Genomic DNA, 21,467 nt, shown 5'->3' with positions numbered 1-21,467 from the left:
TATTTTGCTTTTGTGTGCCGTTTCTTGAAGAAATTGTGTTATTTTACCAGACAGTTTTCCGACAAATTTGCACTTTACCTCTGTTAAAGATAAAGTTAGCATATTGTTTTGCTTTTCTACACTGACAAATCGACCTTCCTTCAAAAAAAAATTTTAATACTTTTTATCTTTGGGTTAAAAATTTTAACATGATGATCATGCCACGTCAACTTGGTTAAACCAGAAAAGCAAAATAAAAAAAGAAATAAAATAACAGAATTCATTAAAATGCAATTCGGCTTGCGAACTTTGTGTAAAAAGAGCACCACAAATAAGATATGGAGAAGCAAACTGTACAAATAAATGTCAACAAACAAATAATATTACGCTTTGTTTTTCCCTCCCTGAACTCAACATTGGCAAGTTTTTAAACAAAACGCATCCGTTTTTTTTGCTCAGGCACAAACGTTCTTTGTGTCTTTATCGGTTCGTCAAAATAAAAACATAAAAATTTTAAAAGTTCGGTCACAGAATGAACACGTCACTGTAATAGTGACGTCAGAAATTATTTGTACTGCAAGCAGTCAACTGGTCTCCGGATAAACTTTTTCCCCACAGAGAGAGATTTTTGGTTCCAAATGAAAACAGGCAGGTAGGAGACGACGAAGCTTGTGGAACAAGAATGTTTGATATAATGGTCGGCTCTGCAGCTCACTGAATACAACTGCCCTCCAGTGCTTGCTGAAAAAACATGAAATAGATTGTTGGAAATATGGATGTTCTATTTGTGTATAATGAAAAAAAAAAATGTTTTAGTTTTCTGGTGTTCGTACCTGGGTCTTGGAAAAGTTCGTAGAGATCATTTGTCATCCATTCCCGGGCGTAAAGAAGCAAGTCACGTGATATAAACCAACTCGAACACCGACTGACTGTCGTTGAGCCACCACCAGATGTCGCTGCTATAAACCACAAGTTTAAACGTGGAAGTTTGATCCCGATTCGGTGATCAGCTGTTTTACAATTGACCCAGAATAATAGAAAATTTTGCTAATTTTTTGACCAATGAACAGAAGTATGTCAGAGCATGAAGATGAAATATCTTGCTATACCCTTGTTTAAAATATTAGGCATTATAGTCTCCAACTTAAGCAAGGGTCGTTAGTTTTATTTAAAAATTTCTCATTAGTTTGCAACAAACGCAGCCACAAACCGTATAATTTGAACTGAGAAACGACGGACGTCGTTCGTTGTAATAATGTTGTCGTCAATCCACCGTTGACTTGATTCGAGAATTCTTTCAGTAGTTGAGGATTGTTTAGCGCCAGCTGACACGAAGTTAGTTGGTTGTATTCTGGTTGCATGCATTGCTCCATTGTCAGGCCCTAAAGGTCAGTTTAAAGGTCATGCGGTTGAATTCTACATGTGTATGTTGTTTAACAACCTCATCAAAGTGTTACACAAAAATTTCCCAGCAAACATTGAACCAAACTATTATGCAACAACTCAGGTGGAAACATTGCAAAGCCATTATTACCGTCACAGAGGTGGTGATTGTGAGCGCACAAAGCGCGATAATGGCGACGATTTGCATCTGTGGAAAAGAGCAGGTCATTATGGGAAGGTCATTTGCATAAACACATTTAAAATTAGGAGCTATTACGGGAGATGGAGGATGGGAGGGGATGTTACAAAGTTTAAGGTTGATATTGCTGATGTCTGTTTGCAGTAAAACATTCATAAGTGACTTGGGTGCGGTTATGCTTGCTGTTGCATTACTTATTAAAGATATTATCTTCAAATTATGAAATGTGCCGTTCAGTTTTCTGATAAAGTGAGGGTTACTCGCGAAATAATACAAAAGTTAGTCTTCTTAAAAAGTGCCAGACGAGGACAATTCAGATATTATCTTGAAAGTCCAAATTACCCAACAAGTAAATGTAATTTTTAAATTCAACGCACGAATCGTGTTGGAAGACTTTTATGTTATGTGCCATAAATTATCCACGAAGTAAGTTCACTATTGGGTCGAGTTCTGGCTAAAAATGTTGGGTTATCGTGTTTGAAGGTTGTACGATGTTAAGAATGTAATGTGGATCCATGTTTCAATCCGGGCAGATAAACGTACACAATGACACCAATAGTTTTGTTGATTACATGTTGTACCTTCATATGAACGTGGAAATTTTCCTTCTTTTAAAAAATATCGTCACAGAAGCAGTCGCTAAATTCACCTAAAACAAAAAAGCCTTCGTTTAAATTTTTACAAAATACTTTTCAAAAGAAACGACTGTTCTTATAACACCACGCGAGTCAAGCAACCAGATTCTGAATGTGTTTATTCCAGAAACTGAAAGCTGCATCCTTAAAATAGCGCTACACATTTTTCTAACTGGTGTCAAAAAAAAAATTTTTCCAACTGGTGTCAAATAATGCAGTTGTCGATTCGACAATCTTTCAAACAACCTCAAGTAAACTGAAACAATTCCATGCTTTCAAGTTTTGAAAACAAAGCGACATAAGCTTTTCCTGACCACATAAGACCTGTGTTATATAACGCACACAATGGTTGACGCCCGTAGAAAACAATAGGAGTTTCTCCACGACAGAAAATACTTGGGAAACATGGTTATTATGCAAATGAAGCAACACCTCAAATCTGCTAAAGCTCAAACCTTCTCCAAGATAGCGGGAACACCCCCACACTTATTGTCACGCCTATATATTAGTTAATGGTGTAAAATAATTGTCGTTATGAGAAAAAAGATAAAGGTTTTCTTTAAAGCATCAAACTCTTATCAGTTAAGTTTCAAGCTTTCGTATTCCACCTGATCTTAAAACTTAATGTGACGCAAGCTAAATTTACAAACCTCAGGACTCGAAATATTAAACGCTCAAATTAACCCCTGTGCTGTTGTTGAAGCAAAAACATTTCTCTATGTTTATACAAACCCCATCAACTCCCATTCTTTATAACTTCTCACTGCTTCTCACTGTCAGGCTTGCGAACTTCTGCCTGATGTATCCTCAATTACCCACGACCGTTTTTCACAAATCATCCGTCAAATTATCATGGGAATCAATAGCGGATGACCGCACGTTAAATTTAATTTTAACACCTGGTAATTTTACGGAACCGCAGAAAAAGCTCTTTTGACAAAAGCTGAAATATTAAAAATTCCTTCGTGTCCAGCAACAGATCGTCACCTCGGTAACACTGAGCTGCCCGAACCAAAACAACTTCGATATCCGCTAAATAACCGGTGTTGCAAATTGGTTGGCGCCCTTCACTCCATGCGAGGGCACGTGTCGATCCTCGAGGTTGCGGACGGGGTAATTACACAATAAATGGAAGTAATTCCCACCTTATAGTTGGAGACTGTGATCAAAACGTTGAAATATCCCCAATCAAACTTATTAAAAGGAGCAAGCGCCGATTGTTTGGAAATGAAACAAAACACGATCACAATTACTTCCAAAAACTTTCTGGGTGAACTCGGATTAACGAATAGAGACTGGAGTTAAACAACATGAAATAAACGTACTTTTCTCCTGGCATAAAATAAACGTGTTTATATTTTGTTTAAACTCGCCGCGCATGGCAGACGAAACGTCGAAGAAATACAGAGGGTAGATTTTATGCCAGATGAGCGGAACATTTTAAATAGGAATATGCCCGACAGCAACAGGAATTTCTAATAAACATGTGGAAAGTTGGAACGGGCATTTGTAGCAAATGTTGTGAAATGAGCAAAGTTTCAGAAACTAAAAAACTAAGATCCGTAGCGCTGGATTCTCCTTTTTCTTTTTGCAACCGCCTTAATCATCGCCTCCTTGATAACCTGAAGTTGAGGATTTGTTTGTTAAACAAATCGATCGAAGCCAAGTGTAGCAATTACACGTGGTTACCTCTATGTTACTACTGACGTTGAAATACATCAATTCCTTCAACCTTTCGTAGTCAAGTTCGTTGTAACCCATCCTGAAAGTTGTGAAAAGAGATTTGGGGCCGAACACTGAGAAGTCATTGAAATTGGTTTTCGTGGAATCTTAAAGAAAATCACATGATATGATTAAGTTTATAACATCACATGATAGGATTGGGTTTATAACATCACATGATATGATTGGGTTTATAACATCGTATGATCCTCTGATAATTTTACCAATATTTAAACAAAGTCTCCCGACTGTTACACGATCAAATAATTTGCTGGGTAAAAAGATTTACAAACTTTTTCCAAGGTTTCGCTTTCAGTTTTGTGAGTTCCAAGGTTTGGGAACATCACAGACCGACACCAATCAACCGATAATTAATCGCCACCAACTTAATTTGTTTAATCGCAAAACGAATTACTCTTCATTACCGCCATGCAAATAACGTCGCCTCATCCGGAGTAAGTAAATGATAAGAACCTATTTACACGTCATGACGCGTGGGAATTCGAGGGAGAAAGAGGCAACCACAAAAATTTAAATGTTAATAATTGTTGCCGAGTCTGCATGTTGTAATGTTTGCACCGAAGCTATGGAGGTAAAGTGTGAGTATGGAAGCACGTGATCGACATACAATGCTGATGTTGGTTTTGAATATGTTTTTGAGCAATACTGATGATGTGTACAGGCCATGAAGAAATATAAATCAATTGGAAACTTTGTGAAACAAACGACCTAGGATTTATTACAGAAATCGTCATTGGCTACGTGTTTAGATTGTGAATGTCTCCATGGCAACCTATCCATTACTTCAAAGAAAATTAAAGATAAATTTGGAACGCGATAATACCGACGGAACGCGATAATACCGACCATGTTTAAATCCGCTTCTCGGTTTGAAATCGTTCAACTTGGTGAATTTCCGGTTGGCGAGCGTTATCCACACAACGATTGGACACAAGTCGTCACCCTCGTCATCAAACACGAGACATTCAGTGGGGGGAAGACCGCTGATCTTCTTGAAGTCGACATGAGGAAATTTGAGTCCCTCCCTCCACGCGTGGGCGGCGGTGGCGAACAATTCCTGATAAAATCCGGGATTTATTCGATTAATTTCCCGAGTTCACTACTCAACCGGAACCAGTATTTTGTTAATAATTTCTTGTCACGTGACCAAACCTACATCTGTTGATCATGAAACAAGTTTTACAACATTTGTGTGACGTCAAAATCGTCATGGATAACAAACAAACAGGAGATTATTCACTAAAAGATTTTCGAATCTTAAATTGTTGAAATCACGTATGAGTTTGGGCGCATGCTTAGATCTTATGTGGTGTAATATATAGATATGTGTGTGAAGGTACCGTATTTTACGGACCATAAGGCGCACCCGATTATAAGGCGCACTGTCAATAAATTGCTTTGATTAGTGTTTTGTTCATACATAAGGCGCACCGGGCTATAGAACGCAACGTATTTTAAGGAGTATGGGTTACCGTGTAAAGCTCATTAAACAAAAACTTGTTACGTAATAAATGTAAGCAAGTCACAATAGTATGAATATCACAGTTGCTAGTTGCTTTTACCGTAGTTTATTGTGTAAGACGGTGGTTTATTTATAATAGTATCGGTACTGGTTTTGAGTGTAGGCAATAAAGCACTAATTGATCCATACATTAGGCGCACCGGCTTATAAGGCGCACGATCAATTTATGAGGAAAAAAAAGGATTTAAGTTGCGCCTTATGGTCCGTAAAATACGGTAGTTGTACTTCATCAGTATCTTGTTGCTGATAATCAGGGTATATATTTATATTGTAGAATAAAAGATTATGTATAAAGACTCAACAACTTAGTTTGGTGGAAGGGCAAGGTTTGTATTGACTTTAAAGCAGGAAAGCGGATTCCTCACCAAGTGGAAGAACTCCTCATCTGAAGGTTGAGATGAGAAATCAACGACCAACATGAAATCAGTCGTGCGTTGAGGTCGGAGCAGAATTACCCCGGGAATGTTGTTGTATAAACCTAATGTTGGTGGGAAAGAGTTTGTTACGAACAAGAAAATGTTGTAAAAACTCAAACCACCGCTTCTGACCACGCCCACCTGCGTCAACCAATGAAATCGTTCTCTTTCGGGTTGACATCTTCTGCTTGGATTTTCCACCAATCAAGTCCATCAGTTCTTGTTTGTCAGCTTAACGAGAAAAAATAAACTTTACCTTGGTGAGGTCTCACATAGAAATCTTAAGAAAATATTTTCATACGTCCGTATTGGGGGATTTCCCCACAGGGAGACATGTGAAAAGCCTTCAACTCGTTGAAATTTAAACTGAAGTTGAAAGCTTTCCCGGTTCTTCCTAACAAACTGTCACGCGACGTCACGAATGAATCCCTGTATCACGAAATATTAATCATGAAACATGCCTGATCATGTGATAATGAAATATCTCACGAACATGAAACGTTTAATCAAACCATCGTGACCCTCGTTGTCGTTGCTCATTTCCCATTCCATGTTCATATCACGGTCACTTCCATGATCGTGAGACGTACTTTGTTGTTCACGGTTTTCATTACGAACCTTTCCTTTGTGACGTTGATCGCGATTTTGGCATCCATAAAGTAAATCCTGGATCCTTTGTTTGAGTCGATCTGAAAGTATTTCGTGTTCTCAAATTCACGAAATGTTTCTAATGTTCCGGAAAAAAATTTGTTAATTTACATAAATATGGCATCCCTACCCCCTCGGTGGGGTTTGAACCCACAACCCCGGGCACACAGGAGACTGTGCCACAGGAGGCTGCCCCCCCACTCAACGCTACTGTCACGACACAATGGAAATAAACTCACTGGCCCATGACGACTCCTCCTTGTATTTCGGGTCTTCATCTTTACCCACATCCTCATCACCATCCGGATCTTCCTCATCTTTCATCTTCTCTTCATCCGATTCCTCTTTTGATGCGAACTAAATATAAACCTCACTATTAACAAAATGAGAGTGACCGAATTTTATTCTTGCGCTCTTCTCACAATAAATAAATAAAATAATGATGTTTCCTTTTACAGCAGTTACGGTTGGCTAGTTTTTATTAAACGTTTTTGTCAGAGAGAAAATATTTCAAGGAAATTCTCACCGCATCTCCTTCATTCTGCTTTTGACACCTGATTTTATCTGGAAAGAAATAAACGGACAAGGCTTAAAGTTGTTGTTGGAAATATAGGGGGAGTCTAAACGGCTGACCTACAAGTTATTGTGCATCTCCTTCTAAAACACAACGCATGTTTAACCCAAACAATATGTTTTGAATTTTTAATTGTCAAAACTACACGATGCAACATACAAATGACGTATGTAGTGACGTATCTGTTATGACGTATATGCAGTGACGTATGTATATGTAGACGATGGTCAACAGGATCAAGCGAGAGAAGGTTCTTACCCACGTAACTAAGCAACCTCTCCTCCTTCTCCCCTGTGTCAATGTTTGTTGTCGCGTAAATTGCGAACGCCGACCCGGTCACCCCCAAGTGGTAGTGGGTGGGGGTGGTCGGGTAACAATGGACCTTAATTCCAGAATTCCATTGTGCTCCAAAACCATTGTGATCCATCCCAATCCCGAAAGTAGGGAAACAACATTCGTACGGGGAACTTTCCAAGTATGCTGGAGGAGAAAATTTGTTGCAAGAACTTCACACAGCAAGGTTGACGTCACATACACGTGGGAAAATTAGTTATTGTTGTAGAAGTTTGAGTGTGAGCTCTGACTCAACATACGGCGGCAAAACAATTTGCGCAATTCATTATGTTTAACTGATTCCAAACAAGATTCGATGTAGATTTGTTTCGCAAAATCGATCGCTCATAGAAATATAAGGTATAAATTACGTCACCGTGGAATTGTGAAGCCGTGACGTCATTCTTGACGTGGAGAGAGACGAGGATGGGGAGTGGGAGGGATGCGTCCTGGATGTAATCCTGGAGTTCACACAGGGAGGTATCGAGACGCTAAATACAAGGTCACGTGGTGTGTATTTCCCTCACTCGATATCTCGGGGATTTTTTTTTGACATAATTTTATGTTCAGTCGTCATAGAAATTATTTTAATTTCCAGTAATCAATGGAGCGTGTAAATGTGACAATACAGTGACGTAACACCACGGAACAATGTGAATATGGACATTCGTTATGATTGGTTGTTCGGAGGTGGCCATGGCAACGAACCTCTATCCCGAGGAAGAGGAGTCCAGCAACGAATCCGAAGAAATCAACAAGGGTTAGGGGGAGGTCCCACTTCCTCTTCTCCACCAGATATTTCCTAGGGGACACAAATTTCGGTTCGAATGAAGTTCATGAAAGTTGGATTGCGTTGGATCAGCAGCCACTTGCGAATATAATTTTAATAAAATCGTGAGAAGGCTTGAAAGCTGGAATTGAACAAAGTTTTGGAATTTCCGTAACTTCTCAGCAGTTTTATTTCCTGGATAAACTTCCGCTAGTGGACGCTGTTTGGACCAAAGCATCGCCAACCCTGATGCGAAAGTCATTCGATTTCATTAGAATTTGTTCTTATATGTGAAGTAAATTTATGTGGAAATTCTCACTAACCATATGGATAACAATAACTCGCATATTAATTATTCCTCGCGAATCTAAACTGATTCAATAAGCAAGATTCGACCTGAACAAGCCGTGGTTGGAAGGTTGGAATGCGTAAGGAATAAAATTCTTGGTCATCGCGGTTTTAAGGAAGTCGTGGAATTCTTCTTGTTCGCTCGCCTTCACCCCCCTCTTGGAGTAAGCGGATTCAACGTACCTGAGAAACACAGAGAGTCATTCAACACAGAGAGTCATTCGACACAGAGAGTCATTCAACACAGAGAGTCATTCAACGACTACAAGAGCTTCAAAATATTTAAGGGAGATAATGAGAGGAAGCCTCTAACCATCCGGATCCAGACAATGATCCAATGTATGTGAAAATATCAAGAAGTCCGTGATCTTTGATCGCTTCCATTACTCCGGCCATCCCGGCTGTAGCCCTGTATCCACCACCCGATGTACACAGGGATATTATCGGGGTCTGGAAAATATGGCGGAAAACTACGTGTGTGGGAAAAATACAGTTTGCTCATGGGATGAACAAAAACAAAACTTGGACAAGATTTTTTCACCGGTTTCAGTCCTGTAACTTTTTTAAATACCTCAGATACATCACGTGGTGCGTCTGGACCAATCAGATTCTTCAAAGCTTCGTAAACGATCGGGATTCTCTTGATTCGAAATTTTCTCTCATCCTCGTGGAGTCCGAGACCGAGTCGAAAATCTGGCTTCGATCTGTGACGAAATTTACATTCGCAGATTATTTACGGTCGAATGCACTTCAATAAACGTCATTAAACAATGATGACCATTCAATTTTAATGTATTACAATTGTCTAATTATTAATTATGGACTAAAGTCAAATAGAATTTTCCGAAGTTACTTAATTTTTATATTCACCTCATTTCTATTTTCGTTTCAATGTCAACTTCTCCATGCTGAAAATTATACAATAAACACCTTCAAAAGAGTGTTCTTAAAATTAACAATGGGAACAGATGCTGGATTGTTTATATTTAAAGCACAACCTTGATATAATTCATTCTCAGGTAGTTCAAACAACACCTATGTATGGAATTATTTCGTGAACTATTAGCTGTAAATATTCAGCCTCGGAAATATGTAGAAGGATGACAAAGTTGCTTCTGCTTGTCTTTATAAATGCCACCCCCTTTGTTATCAATGGTCTCGAATAAATGATTGATTGGATGCATTGGAACAGTCTTGACATGCGGTCTTTAAATTACAGCAAAATGAAACCGGTTTTCCTGTTTGGTTGTATTATAAAAATTCTTGAGACACCACTTAAAAAAATGTCTTACCCCATTGAATGAAAGTGTCAAAGGATAACTTTTCCCAATTTCAAATTTAGAAAAATCAAACTTTTTGTTTCCAATGAATGTTTGACAGACAATGTCGTCATCGTACAGTTTGATCTCTATCTCTTGCGACTGTTTGAGGCTAGATTCAGGCGGGAAAACGAAGTTGAACTTCTCGTTTATCTCGCTAGTGGGCGCATTTCTTTTCGTATGAGTCCGAAAGTTGTTTGGTTTCGGAAATGACGCAACGATGACATGGAATTGTGGGTCGGGAGTGTCGACTGCAATCAAAATGTTGAAATAACTAAAACATCTAACACTCCAGTAAGGATCTTACTCAATTTGTCTCTGAGAAAGTTGACCGAAACATTTCTGCATCGGAGAATTGTCACCGACAAAACTTTCCTCGGTTCAAACTTCATCTGAAAGCAAAAGGTGAAACTCGTTATAGTTTTTCTCAAAATTTACGACCCAAAGTTCGACGTCTGGTTTGTTGATATCTTCACATAATTGTTGCAAATTGTAACAAAGTTGGCGAGCACAAAACTATGAAAGCGACGACGTTAATGGGCAAATATGATACTACATTGATATTAACACAACAAGTTGGAAAACTTTATGAACCCACTTCTGCGTTGTCAAAAAGTTGTTGCCATTTCTCCTCCAGTCGAATTAAATCTTCCAGAGGCATCTTGAACAACTTTAAGATATCAATGAAAACTTTCAAATTAACACCTAGTAATAAAAAAGTTTTGAATACAATTGCACGAATAATACATTTTATCTCTCAAGTTTAACCCACAACACAGTGCTGCACGATACATTTTTGTTTTAAGTGTTTTTAAAATACAATTTCCTTTTTCGCGTTAGCGACAACAACAAAGTTTTTTGGGACTTCCCGAATCGTTCGACGAAAAAGAATAAACATTTTCACACCAACAACACGAGCTTAAAGTTGAAAACCAACAAAAACATCAGCAAACAACAACACTTGAACACGAGTAAATAGTGAATGTTTTTTTTACATCAAAGGTATGAATGAAATGCATGGCATTTATCTGCTGTCAACAGATAACGTGAACAAATCAATGCTGGTGGCCAGCGGTTCGTGGTGGCAGATCGCTCTACACTGCCAGCGGCTGCAAACGAGACTCAACAACCCGAAAACACCTGAGTTGCAGAAACTCACAACAGGAAATTACGGTCGCTCACCTCAACTAAAAAAAGTAATGATAAACACGCGTGAAAACTCCCAACGAGTTGCTGCTAATACCGAACTCCCAACATGTTGGTTAATATTGGCTTTTCATTTCCATTTCTGCTTTCAAACCACAAAACTAGACAACCTTGGTTCAAATTTATTGGTGTGGAATAACCCCGCAAGCATTTGCCCTGTAGATGAGTACAATAACATTTAACTCCGCGCGCGCGCTAACCTCGCGCGACGCAACAATTCTCTTTATTCAGCGGAGCTTGGAGGTAATGATAACAAGCCTAAAAACTGTATCTGCGCCAAGCGTGACACCGGTTCTAACTTCCTGTGGATATTACGTTGCATATGTAGTCAGCACTCCAAGTTTGTACAGCAAAGTAGGGTACAGTTATTTTTAAGTAAAGTAGGTACAGTTATTTTTAAGTAAAGTAGGGTACAATTATAAAATTGTATAAATCAAATGTTCATTGTACCCGTTTTCAAATCAAATAAAATCTGGTGTATTTTGCGCAAAAAAATAACTATGAAGATGAACAATACACAGAAGAAATAAAATGACATGGACACCAGTAAAACCATCAAGCGATCGAGACAGGCGCCTAACTTCATTTTTTCCGAAGTTTTTGAATTTGAAAGTTCCACAAATATCTTTGTTTAAAAATGTGTGCAAAACATGTTGATAGAAAAAATATCACAAAGTATCAATTTTACTAAAAGATAACGGAGTAAATCTTATGAAAATACTGATGATTTTTTTTATCTTTAAAATATATTAAAACATATATTTTCTATGTAAGCGACAAGATACAGGCGACACACAGTACTACTTTGCAGCATGTCGCGTTGTGTTAACGAAGAGATTTTGGATAACAAAAGTTTGATGAAAAACGTTTTGTGTTTAACAAAAAGGTTGGTATCTTGGTATTGCAAATCAATTTAATCTATACATGGGCATTTTAACATGTCTTAATTAATCCAGAAGTTGGAGTGATGGAGTTGCTCTTTAAATGGTGAAACATTCGTTGGAAATATTGGGATGACAGACTTGAATCTTACGGACCGTGAATTACGGCAAGAACTTTTAAATTATGGCGAAAAAGTTGGACCTATTACTTCTACTACAAGAAATCTGTACCTGAAAAGACTTTCAAAACTTAGAAACTTCATGGTATGTAACAATGTAAGTCTAAAAAAAACTTAAAAGTAAATATTTCACATGTTTTTGTCTGCCTGGAATTGTTAAAATCATCAACTATTTATATTTTACAGAACGATGAATTTTCTGTTAAAAATAACAAAACCAAATTGAGGTCAGGAAATCAGTCTGCAGTCGTAAGGAAAATCTCACAAACCAAACCCAGAAGAAAAACATTTGGTTTTAGTTCCGATGAGAGTGATGATAATGAGGGTCAGTTGAGTGCTGGATAATCTTAACATTGAATGTTAACCTGGTGTTTATAACTACCAAATATTTGTAGATGTCGGTGATAAGCAAACTGCAGGGATGAGGCTTAGACGACGATCACAGCAGCCAAAATCCACAACTTCAAAGAGTTTGCCACCAACTCCAAGCAGAAAACCAATGCATAAATCAGTTCTCGGGCTGAGTGGAAAGACGAACCCCACGATGAAAAGTTTGCCTACCGTCACTAACGGATATTCTGATGATTCTGATGAAGAAAATTTATCGTGGACGGAAGTGATGGCGGCTGATGTTAGCACTTCTCCACTACCCAGCTACAATTCAACTCCACTCAAATCATCATTGACTCCTCGTCGACCGTTACACAAACTTAGTGTCTCTTCGAATAAATCACCGGCTTGCAAAGTTACCAGAAGTGTAACAGCATCCCACATGCAAGAAAATGAATGCAATGGAGGAGCTGCTCAAGTAGGGAGTGATGTCGTTCGTCAACGTCTCTTGCCACAAATGAATGAAAAGGAAAACGATATGGCAAGTGATGAGTCACAAGCTGTCGGTGAAAAAGATGAAAACATGTTCGCAAGATTGTGGAAGAAAATTCATTCAAATCAGCCGACAAATGTTGGCAACCACCACAATGGATTTGCTCAACCGGAACGAAGCAGCCAACCATGGCATTTGCATTGCTCTGCACTTTTGCCTATTGGTACTGTCGTATTTTTTATTGTTCTTGGACTTTTGTACGTTAGTTTACGAACAGATGAAGCCATCATTATCAAGCCAGCATTGCCTCACCATCCGCCCTCCACAGATATTGTAAGTTTGTTGTAAAATTCCCGACCATAAGGTTTTCATAACAAATTATATTTCCAGGATGAAATTATGAAAGTAGTTCATCAAATACACCATGAGCTTGCCACACATGCAGGTAAAATTAAACATAATTTTGTTCTGATTTTCAGGTTTGTTTTTTTAGCAGCCAAATATGATTGAGAATTGTTTTATGTTCCAGGTGAATTCACATGCAGCAACAACCTCAAGTCAAACCTACTTTCTATATTGTACCTGAAGTCAGTTATTAAGGTTGGCATCATTTTATTGCAGACATTGATCAATGTATTAAACATTAATTTATTATTACATGTAAAAATAACGGAAAAATCTACTTAGTTCTCAAAAAAGGAGCAAGGTTTTATTTTTCAAATGCAACGAAACTGTAATATTTTTTATTGCCCTGGTTTCGACACCAAATGTAATATTTTTGTTTAATTGCTGGGAAGTCCGAGATGCATATTAATGACAAATATTATATTTTACTATTGCATATTTATTTGTGTGTGTAATCAGGTAAAAAACACGGAGTTGCTCAAATCCCTTCAACTGATACAAGACAACCCAGAGTGGAAAATGAACTTGTTTGTGAAAGAGGAACAATTACTGAAAGGGGAGAGGTAACGTTGTTGCTGGAAACCTGATTCCTGCAAAAAAAATAGGTTTATTTCTTTACACGAAGGTTTCTGTTTGGAAATATTTGTCACATGGAGTAAAATTATATATTCTTTACTCAAATATGTAAGAATCGCAACAAGATAGGGAATGCCACATTATAAAGAAGTTCAAACTAATATAATTATATCCGAAATATTGCAAAAGTTGATTTTTATGATTTTAAATGGGATTATGATTGCAAGAAAAATTTATTTGTGAAAAGTCTTTGTTTGTATTTATCTTTGATGAGGTCACTTTTTAATTGTTCAATTATTTTATTTTTTTTTTTCAGAATGTTTTTGTGATTTAAAACATCAACATCATTTGTTTCTCCACAGTTTGACGGAGGTGAGGTTCATGTCCTCCGACCTCCCGATCCTTCCAACGCTATGCAGGTTCCGACGAGCTGCCGAGAAAGTTTTACTTCGTGTCAGTGCTGTCTTGTCAGGTGAGCTCGCATACGTCTAAGTTACAACGAAGCATTTGTAAAAGTTTGTTCTGATAGAAATGTCAAAAGTTCCTCATGTTAATGTATGGATACATGATATATTTTTGACAATAACCATTAAAAGACATTCAATTTACTTGATTTCAGCTGGATTATTTGTGTGGTTGGTGATAATGTATCGACAATATCGCACCAGCAAACTTGCGGAGGAAAGACAAACCATGTTTGTGCTGGTGGAGAAAATACTTGGTACTTAATTAGTTAAATTACTGAAGTAGTTTTGCAATAGAGATTAAAAATAACTTCAATAAATTTTTGTTTAATATTCAAATTCATGTCATGAATTTTCCAAAAATCTCTGAAACTGTTTGTTTTTCTCAGATTTGTTAAAAAGTCACCACGAAGAAAGTCAAAAGGACGAATCCCTGAAACCTTTCGTCCCGATTCTCCACGCAAGGGACATAATCATCCAACCACAGGAAAGGTTGTTATGAGTTGGAACTTATTCATTATAACTAAATCCTAATAACAGGAACCTGGTGAAGTTATCATGCGACGAACATGTCGACCACTTTAACTAAAATTGTTGGTTAATCTGGTACACTACCACTAAACTGTGTTGTGAAGTGGATGCAGAGTCTGTTCCACTTATAAATATTTGAATTCGTGCAAAATGTTTAGGAGGAAGCTGCAGAAAGTTTGGGAGAAAGCCGTTCACTTTTTATCTGCAAGTGAGTCGAGGATCAGGGTTGAGAACCAGAGAATTTCTGGGGAAGATTTCCTTGTATGGAGGTGGATACAGGTAACCACCCTCGACTCACACTCGAGCTTTCCGCATGTGTGTTCAACTTAATTTTGGTTTTATAGCTTTTCCCTTTGATGGGAAATGACTTCCGGAATTGTTCACCAGTATTTAGTTTCAATGTATATTTTTATACAGGTTACCTCACCTGGTAAGAAACAATGTCCCCCCGGTCGTGTGTGGCAAGGTGAAGCATTCGACACAAATCGATCGATGAACACGCCTTCTATAAGCCCAACACCATGTCTCAAAATAAGGAACATGTTTGATCCTGACATGTAAGTTTGAAAATTACTATGCCATATTTTTACATAAACTTTCATTTCTTTTTTGTTCAAAACCAAAAAGAATAATCAACATTTTTACAAACTGACCATGTAAGTTGTGAAGTGGTTTAACAACAGATCACATGTTTGTGTTCAGGGAGAGAGGAGATAGCTGGCATGTTGAAATACAAGATTCCATACTGGAGAAATGTTCAGATAACAAAGATATTGTCAGCATCATTGTAGAAAAGAAATCAACCGAGGTATTTCACAGCTATTCTTTATATACCTTGGTTGGGATTTGAACCCTTAACCTGTTGTTGTTTAGGGAGTTGTGTACGTGAAGTGTTTATCGTGCGCTGGTGCAGGAAAGGCTTACAGATCACTCCATGGGTCATGGTTCGACGGTCGGCTTGTGACTGTGAAGTTCATCAAACTAACCCGATACCACTCCCACTACCCGTACAGTGTCAACCACACAACTCCACTCAAACCTTCGTCAAACCAACAAGTTTCCACCTTTCTGCCTTCAGCGCCCTCTTGTGGTCCTTTGACTTCCACGCCCATGAAATCCTAGTGAATGTGTCTCGCACTAGGGGAAGCACCCATTATTTCGTCACAGGGGAAATGTACATAAAATAAACAACCTTTTTGGTTTAACGCAGTTTTATTGCATGACGTCACTCGGTTGTTTTGTATGACGTCATTGACATGTTGCACTAGGTAATGAAACGACCGGACTTATATCTATAGAAACGCATTTTAAAAACAGACATTTTCAATTTTAACAAGTTCAAATGTTTTCTATTGATCTGGGCCGCGGTTAAATTGATTGCTGTCATATTTCTCGTCTGTGTGTTTTTATATTACGTTGGTACCAAAGACATTCGTTGTGACAACTTACTAACAAACGCTCGTAATATTTCTATGCTTTCTGGTGATATTTGTCACGTGACGTCGCTGAGTCCCCCCACCACCTAATTTCTTTGGAATTTACCAACATTAAAATCAGTTGTCACGCATGGCTGGCCCCATTGTTGCCTGGTGTTGCTTATCAGTATGACGTCACAATACTTTCTGTTGCTTTAATTTTTCATGCAAGGTGAGATGTTACGTCACATCCGGTTGTGTTGTACTGGTTGCAAATAATTCGATGCAAAACGATTGAAGCGTCATCAAACGTTCTAGAATGTTTTAAACTGGAGTGATGGGGATAACCGCCCGGTCACTTGCAGATATTTTACCTGTATCGTTGTGTGCGTACATCTGATGCTGCTGGCTTCCCTGCCCCAAAATCTAACGAGGAATTTTGATTTCTGAGCTTTTCTTTCGTTAAGAGTTGTTTAATTATTAACAGCAGCGAATACAAGAAACGTAAACAATAATTCTGGAAACGTAAACAATAATTCTGGATGAAATTGTGACGACAAATGATTATTGTCAAGTTTATGACTGTGGCTGTGGTGAAGATGTTTACAAACATAATAATGAAAAGTTCATTAACAATAAACTTGGAGAATATTCTCCCAAAGTTGAATTCCTACAACAAAAATCTGTTGCTTGAAACTAAAATTTCATCAAAGAAAGCAGAAATATACAAAATGTCAAGTAATACACGTGGAAATTTGCGAATACTTGCGAAAAGTGATTCACTTCGAATATACAACGAAGAAACAACATTGAGATCAGTGTGACCTTGACAGTGTCAGGTGTTTCTAGTCTCGGCGCAGCGTCAGGGCGACTTGTGTCCGGCTGAGTAGGAGTCCAACAGATTGAAAGATTGGGTCGAAGAAAGATTGAATGCAGAGCGACCACAAGTTGCCAACGAACTTCATCTGAATAAAATAATCATTCACTTTATTGTAAAAAGTTCAAATGCCTGAATCAGCCGCCTTTATTTATGTTTTGGAAATACCGTCTTCATTTGGTAACGGATACCGTTTACGTATTTTATCTGTCCTTACTGAACAAAGTTTGTAAGCAGAGAGAACTGGAACATTCCAATGCACTCATACATGACTTGTACAATCATGATTCATTCAAATCTACTGTTACCGAACAAACGAGACAAACAAGCAAATAATTCCAACCTTAATTGCAATGCTTTTCATGCAGGGAGTGAAAATCCAAACACTACAGAAAGTGAGACACGCGAAGTGTAATCCCCACAAGAGGGCGCACGGGATCCCGCAGAGAAGTGACAAAATTCGGTAAAACCAGAATCTTGTGAGAGAGAAAACTTTGTAACTTGATCCCCAAACTGTGTTGAAACTGTGCGACCCCTCGGGCTCGGCGACGATGTCCATGAAATCAACCTGAAACACAACAAGTTTAAGGCGCTTAAATAAAACAAGTTTAACCCCGGTGACATTCACACAAATCACGTGACCACCACCATCAGCAAACCTGAATCACGTGATCAGTTGTGGACATCACGTGACTACTCCCAGTGAAAATCCCGGAAAGACCATCTGAGTTTTTAAATGCGGTTAATCCCTTTGTTAGTAATTGTTCTAAACCTGCATTTGTCGCGCATTATACGTCATGATGGGATTTGTGACGTCATATATGTGAAGGTCGCGTTATTTCCTTGAGGTTGTAGGGATGCGTTGTAGATTTGTAAGAGTAAGCAAATAAGTTGCTTTGTGATTTTGTTGTTACTTGAATTTGTTTACGTTTTGGTTACGTGGGACAACTTTACACTTTCATCGAGTGCTGATAACTTTTAATTACCTTTACAAAATCCTGAAGTTTATTAGGATCTCGGTTGACGTAATCAAGGGATGACGTGTCGCTTGACGTCATGGGTTGCTGTTGTTTAACTCGTTGTAACGAATCTAGCTTTAGTGTTTCCATTCCAGCAATGTCCATTGATTCTTTAACGGAACCTCCAGCCTCGCCGTGTGACCTTGGTACCTCCATTGTGATGTCATCATAGGAATCCCCGATAAAACTCGAACGTTGACTTGGTTTGTCGACATCACATAAAGATTTTGACCGACTTTCTGGTCTCAAATCGTGGCAAGATTTGTTGAGTTCGCTGGGTGTGGAAGAAAGTCTGCTGTGGTCGGAGCAGTCGACCATCTTTGTTAATTCACTTTTCAATGTCTTGTTATTCGAGTTTGATCTTCAGCTACAATTTAAATATTTAAAAAACAATTGTTCGGAATTTCCTGAGGTGAATTTAAGCTAAAATATTCCAAGACGAATTTCTTCTCAAACGACTCTGTCTGTAAACATCAGATTGCTGTGACCTAAGGTCACTTTCATCTGATTCCCAACCAATATTATTATGGCTGAACCCTGCAACCTCTTCTCACCTCCCATAACATCTGGTTTCGTCAAAGTAAGGCAAGCTTTATTCAACTCTTCACCTTTTTCTATTCTCTCTCTCTCTCTCTCTCTCTCTCTCTCTCTCGTCGGGTCACGTGACCAAAACGCACATTCGAAATTCTAAAAACACGTAATAACACGTTTGTTACGTTTTAAGTCACACTTTTGAATTTAGCATTTTTGTTCTCCTTAACATTGTGATATTTGCAAAATAAAACCTTTTCAGTGCAATTCGGAATCTTTTGTATTCGGTTAAGCCTTTGTCCAATCACAAACCACGTAACAATGGCAATTAGTTTTTCTCGCAAATGATTATTTAAACATCGTGGGCATTGTTGCTCCTATGAAAAAGCTAATCTGATTTAAACCGCGTAAGTGTTTTAACAGCAAGTTACAAAGTGTGACATTCCTTGTCTCAAAACGTTTTCACGCCTTGGTTTAAACCGCAGGCTGGGTGTTACTAATTGTCGTCACCTATTTGTAAAGAATGCTTTTAGTGACGTGACAATCAGTCAATCTGTGACGTGCTGTTAGGTCATAGGGACAATGTCGAATGTATGTATTGTTGTACTTACAGCAGGTCTGTAAAGTATCTTTTTTTATGGCTTTTAGCAAGTAGGAGGCATAATGTTGTTCATTGTATAACATGGGCGTGGTCTTGCTTCTGTAACTTGCTTGTGATATTTGGCTGCCTTACTGCAATCTACACAGCCCAGGATACCATATTGTCTCCAACATGAAAGTTAGATCTGTTACCGGTCATCACGTAAGTGTCGTAAAAACAAACCAAACCCTTTAGAGTCAAACACCATTGTTACGTAAAAATACGTCACAAACCAGTAAAAAGTAGTTACGCAGAATACAAATCTAAAAAAATCTATAGATATTTTAATTTCCCTGACGATTGCATTTTTTTGTGTGTTTTTACTCTGTTATATTCGCAATACGCAGAAACTAATGGTGCCAACTGTTTGTATTTGAAATCAAACTTCCATGCTAACCGAATGCCGGATTCTACGTATTCTGGAGCTTTTCTTTTCTACAATAATCATGTACGTTATTTTATCCACCCTTGAGTCAATTGACGTCATTCTGAACTTTTAAAATCTTGGCATTTTCACTTTTCATAAATCCACGGGTACATTCTATTGTAACCCAACTAAGGGAGAATGTAATAAGTAAAAACCCGTTTACCTTCTTAATAAAAAGAATCTTTTAGTTTACGCCTAAATACGTGTGAGTTGTTGTGAGTTGGGGAAATATAATTTAAAATACATCTGTTTAAACAAAATGCCCGTTTATTGTCGTACATTGTATTTGACATCGAATCATAGCAAGTACATTGATCTCAATCATAAAAAAGTACAAACACTGATAAATGGATTCCTTTCCAAACAATAATAATCACGATTGTTTACCGCATTGTTACGTCACAGACAATATTTCACACAATGTGTTTTTCTGTTGCAACATGCACTCTTTGAAACATCCTACTGCAGCTCAGACAAAATGGGTCGCAAAATGCCTTGATGACGTCACGCCAGCATGCACCAATGTATGACATATGTATCACGTGACTTCTCCTGATAGGTATAAGGCACCACACGGTGGCACACGAGAGCATGGCGAACCACAAACCCCAGAAGAAAGCCACAGGGATTCCGAAAATAAAGCTGACGACAGTGTAACAGCAACTTTTACCGAACCCGTAAAGTTCTTTGCTTACGTGCCACGAATATTTGGGGGTATCGAACCCCTCTGGTTCGGCTATGACGTCACTAAAGTCGATCTGGAACAAAGGTCAAATGAAGGTCACTCGTTGGAAAGTGTCAACGAAAAGTACGACTTTTCTATTTTAATAAAATCTTAAATGTAGGAAATTTACGTCCACAGAAGACAAAAGTTGCCTTTACTTGGGATAAAATATCTTATTTACCAGAATGTGTTTCCAGATTTACCTTCAAATCATAGTTGATGTTTTCAGGATCCCTGCTAGGTCTTGATTTGAATTGCTGCACAGTTATCGGCAAACCCTGGCATTCCTTGACACTTTCATTTGGTTCTTGAGGTTCATTGCCAGGAAACAAAGGTGATTTGGGTTCATCTCCCACACATTGAGAATATTCCACTTGGTCGGCCGCATTTTGGACATCATTTTTCCACAAGGAGAAGTTCGATTTTTGCATGTTCGTCACCGGAAGTCCAGACAAGTTGCTGTGAGGAGTTGAAACCGACCAAACCGAGGATGGAAACGATTCCTCCAACCGATGTTTACTCACTTTCCTCAAAGTGTCGCCGCACAAAGCGTCCACTAGACGAAAATCTCCTTCAGAATAACTTTGCATCAGAGGGGTAGAACCGCGTGACGTCACTCCCTTCTTCCCCACATTCTCTCGTTTCATGTTTCGAGAGAGACAAAGGTTCAGATTTTCAGGAGAACTTTCGATTAACCTTCGTGCGCTTAACAGCTCCCTCACTAGGTCGTCATCCTCACAACGATTCGTGCTGGTGACGTCATAACATGACGCCAAACTCGAATTTTGGGAGGGTTCCGGGTTGTGTAGATTAAAGTTGTTCATTATGTCTGCAATAAAAAATACATAAATATAATTAAAGTTCATGTTGAAATAATCTTTCCTGCTATTACAATGCCATC

General features: G+C 38.3%; 5 protein-coding genes across 6 annotated transcripts; 1 reads left to right on the top strand and 4 right to left on the bottom strand.

Annotated features, from left to right (window-relative positions):
* Positions 1-544: 544 nt before the first annotated feature.
* On the bottom strand, positions 545-1,352 carry LOC145891408 (uncharacterized). Its single transcript, XM_082981927.1, has 3 exons — positions 1,190-1,352; positions 813-938; positions 545-720 (listed from the first exon to the last, which is right to left on the bottom strand). Exons 1-3 carry the CDS (start codon positions 1,350-1,352, stop codon positions 545-547), a joined length of 465 nt encoding a protein of 154 aa, XP_082838053.1.
* A 2,032-nt stretch (positions 1,353-3,384) lies between these two features.
* On the bottom strand, positions 3,385-10,566 carry LOC145906497 (cytosolic phospholipase A2-like). The gene is made up of 19 exons (XM_082993932.1): positions 10,467-10,566; positions 10,176-10,260; positions 9,842-10,119; positions 9,420-9,457; positions 9,121-9,253; positions 8,863-8,999; positions 8,598-8,732; positions 8,141-8,234; positions 7,809-7,923; positions 7,358-7,579; positions 7,052-7,089; positions 6,765-6,882; positions 6,371-6,566; positions 6,179-6,306; positions 6,019-6,108; positions 5,827-5,939; positions 4,786-4,996; positions 3,886-4,025; positions 3,385-3,818 (listed from the first exon to the last, which is right to left on the bottom strand). The coding sequence occupies exons 1-19, from the start codon at positions 10,527-10,529 to the stop codon at positions 3,750-3,752; spliced, it is 2,403 nt and encodes an 800-aa protein (XP_082850058.1). The 5' UTR covers positions 10,530-10,566; the 3' UTR covers positions 3,385-3,749.
* A 1,278-nt stretch (positions 10,567-11,844) lies between these two features.
* Positions 11,845-17,004, top strand: LOC145899715 (inner nuclear membrane protein Man1-like). Of its 2 annotated transcripts, none has more exons than XM_082988624.1 (14): positions 11,845-11,960; positions 12,031-12,219; positions 12,321-12,459; positions 12,530-13,290; positions 13,348-13,402; positions 13,487-13,557; positions 13,822-13,925; positions 14,301-14,410; positions 14,558-14,659; positions 14,792-14,894; positions 15,092-15,212; positions 15,351-15,490; positions 15,636-15,741; positions 15,807-17,004. In XM_082988624.1, the coding sequence occupies exons 2-14, from the start codon at positions 12,088-12,090 to the stop codon at positions 16,053-16,055; spliced, it is 2,193 nt and encodes a 730-aa protein (XP_082844750.1). In that variant the 5' UTR covers positions 11,845-11,960; positions 12,031-12,087; the 3' UTR covers positions 16,056-17,004. The 2 variants fall into 2 exon arrangements, with proteins under 2 accessions (XP_082844750.1, XP_082844740.1); XM_082988614.1 differs by having other exon boundaries at positions 12,031-12,231.
* Positions 17,005-17,193: 189 nt separating this feature from the next.
* Positions 17,194-18,604, bottom strand: LOC145910342 (caveolin-3-like). The gene is made up of 3 exons (XM_082997430.1): positions 18,212-18,604; positions 17,569-17,793; positions 17,194-17,313 (listed from the first exon to the last, which is right to left on the bottom strand). The coding sequence occupies exons 1-3, from the start codon at positions 18,560-18,562 to the stop codon at positions 17,194-17,196; spliced, it is 696 nt and encodes a 231-aa protein (XP_082853556.1). The 5' UTR covers positions 18,563-18,604.
* A 1,651-nt stretch (positions 18,605-20,255) lies between these two features.
* LOC145891392 (uncharacterized) lies at positions 20,256-21,390 on the bottom strand. The gene is made up of 2 exons (XM_082981926.1): positions 20,770-21,390; positions 20,256-20,600 (listed from the first exon to the last, which is right to left on the bottom strand). Exons 1-2 carry the CDS (start codon positions 21,388-21,390, stop codon positions 20,256-20,258), a joined length of 966 nt encoding a protein of 321 aa, XP_082838052.1.
* Positions 21,391-21,467: the final 77 nt, after the last annotated feature.

This window comes from Ascidia mentula, chromosome 1 (genome assembly GCF_947561715.1).
Source record: "Ascidia mentula chromosome 1, kaAscMent1.1, whole genome shotgun sequence".
In the NCBI taxonomy this organism is placed as follows: domain Eukaryota; kingdom Metazoa; phylum Chordata; class Ascidiacea; order Phlebobranchia; family Ascidiidae; genus Ascidia; species Ascidia mentula.
This window is presented reverse-complemented; position numbering and strand designations above follow the sequence as displayed.

Coding starts and splice junctions, on each gene's coding strand:
- LOC145906497 (XM_082993932.1), bottom strand. CDS start 10,529: ATGCCTCTGGAAGATTTAATTCGACTGGAGGAGAAATGGCAACAACTT. Junction 7,924..8,140: donor TCCTCTTCCTCGGGATAGAG/GTTCGTTGCCAT, acceptor CCTTGTATTTAG/CGTCTCGATACCTCCCTGTG. Junction 7,090..7,357: donor GAGGTTGCTTAGTTACGTGG/GTAAGAACCTTC, acceptor ATTTCTTTCCAG/ATAAAATCAGGTGTCAAAAG.
- LOC145891392 (XM_082981926.1), bottom strand. CDS start 21,390: ATGAACAACTTTAATCTACACAACCCGGAACCCTCCCAAAATTCGAGT. Junction 20,601..20,769: donor ACATCAACTATGATTTGAAG/GTAAATCTGGAA, acceptor CCTTTGTTCCAG/ATCGACTTTAGTGACGTCAT.
- LOC145899715 (XM_082988614.1), top strand. CDS start 12,088: ATGACAGACTTGAATCTTACGGACCGTGAATTACGGCAAGAACTTTTA. Junction 15,491..15,635: donor AACATGTTTGATCCTGACAT/GTAAGTTTGAAA, acceptor GTTTGTGTTCAG/GGAGAGAGGAGATAGCTGGC. Junction 15,742..15,806: donor TAGAAAAGAAATCAACCGAG/GTATTTCACAGC, acceptor GTTGTTGTTTAG/GGAGTTGTGTACGTGAAGTG.
- LOC145891408 (XM_082981927.1), bottom strand. CDS start 1,352: ATGGAGCAATGCATGCAACCAGAATACAACCAACTAACTTCGTGTCAG. Junction 939..1,189: donor TTCTCAGTTCAAATTATACG/GTTTGTGGCTGC, acceptor TGTGGTTTATAG/CAGCGACATCTGGTGGTGGC. Junction 721..812: donor CGAACTTTTCCAAGACCCAG/GTACGAACACCA, acceptor ATGTTTTTTCAG/CAAGCACTGGAGGGCAGTTG.
- LOC145910342 (XM_082997430.1), bottom strand. CDS start 18,562: ATGGTCGACTGCTCCGACCACAGCAGACTTTCTTCCACACCCAGCGAA. Junction 17,794..18,211: donor AACTTCAGGATTTTGTAAAG/GTAATTAAAAGT, acceptor GTTGTGTTTCAG/GTTGATTTCATGGACATCGT. Junction 17,314..17,568: donor TGAAAAGCATTGCAATTAAG/GTTGGAATTATT, acceptor TATTTTATTCAG/ATGAAGTTCGTTGGCAACTT.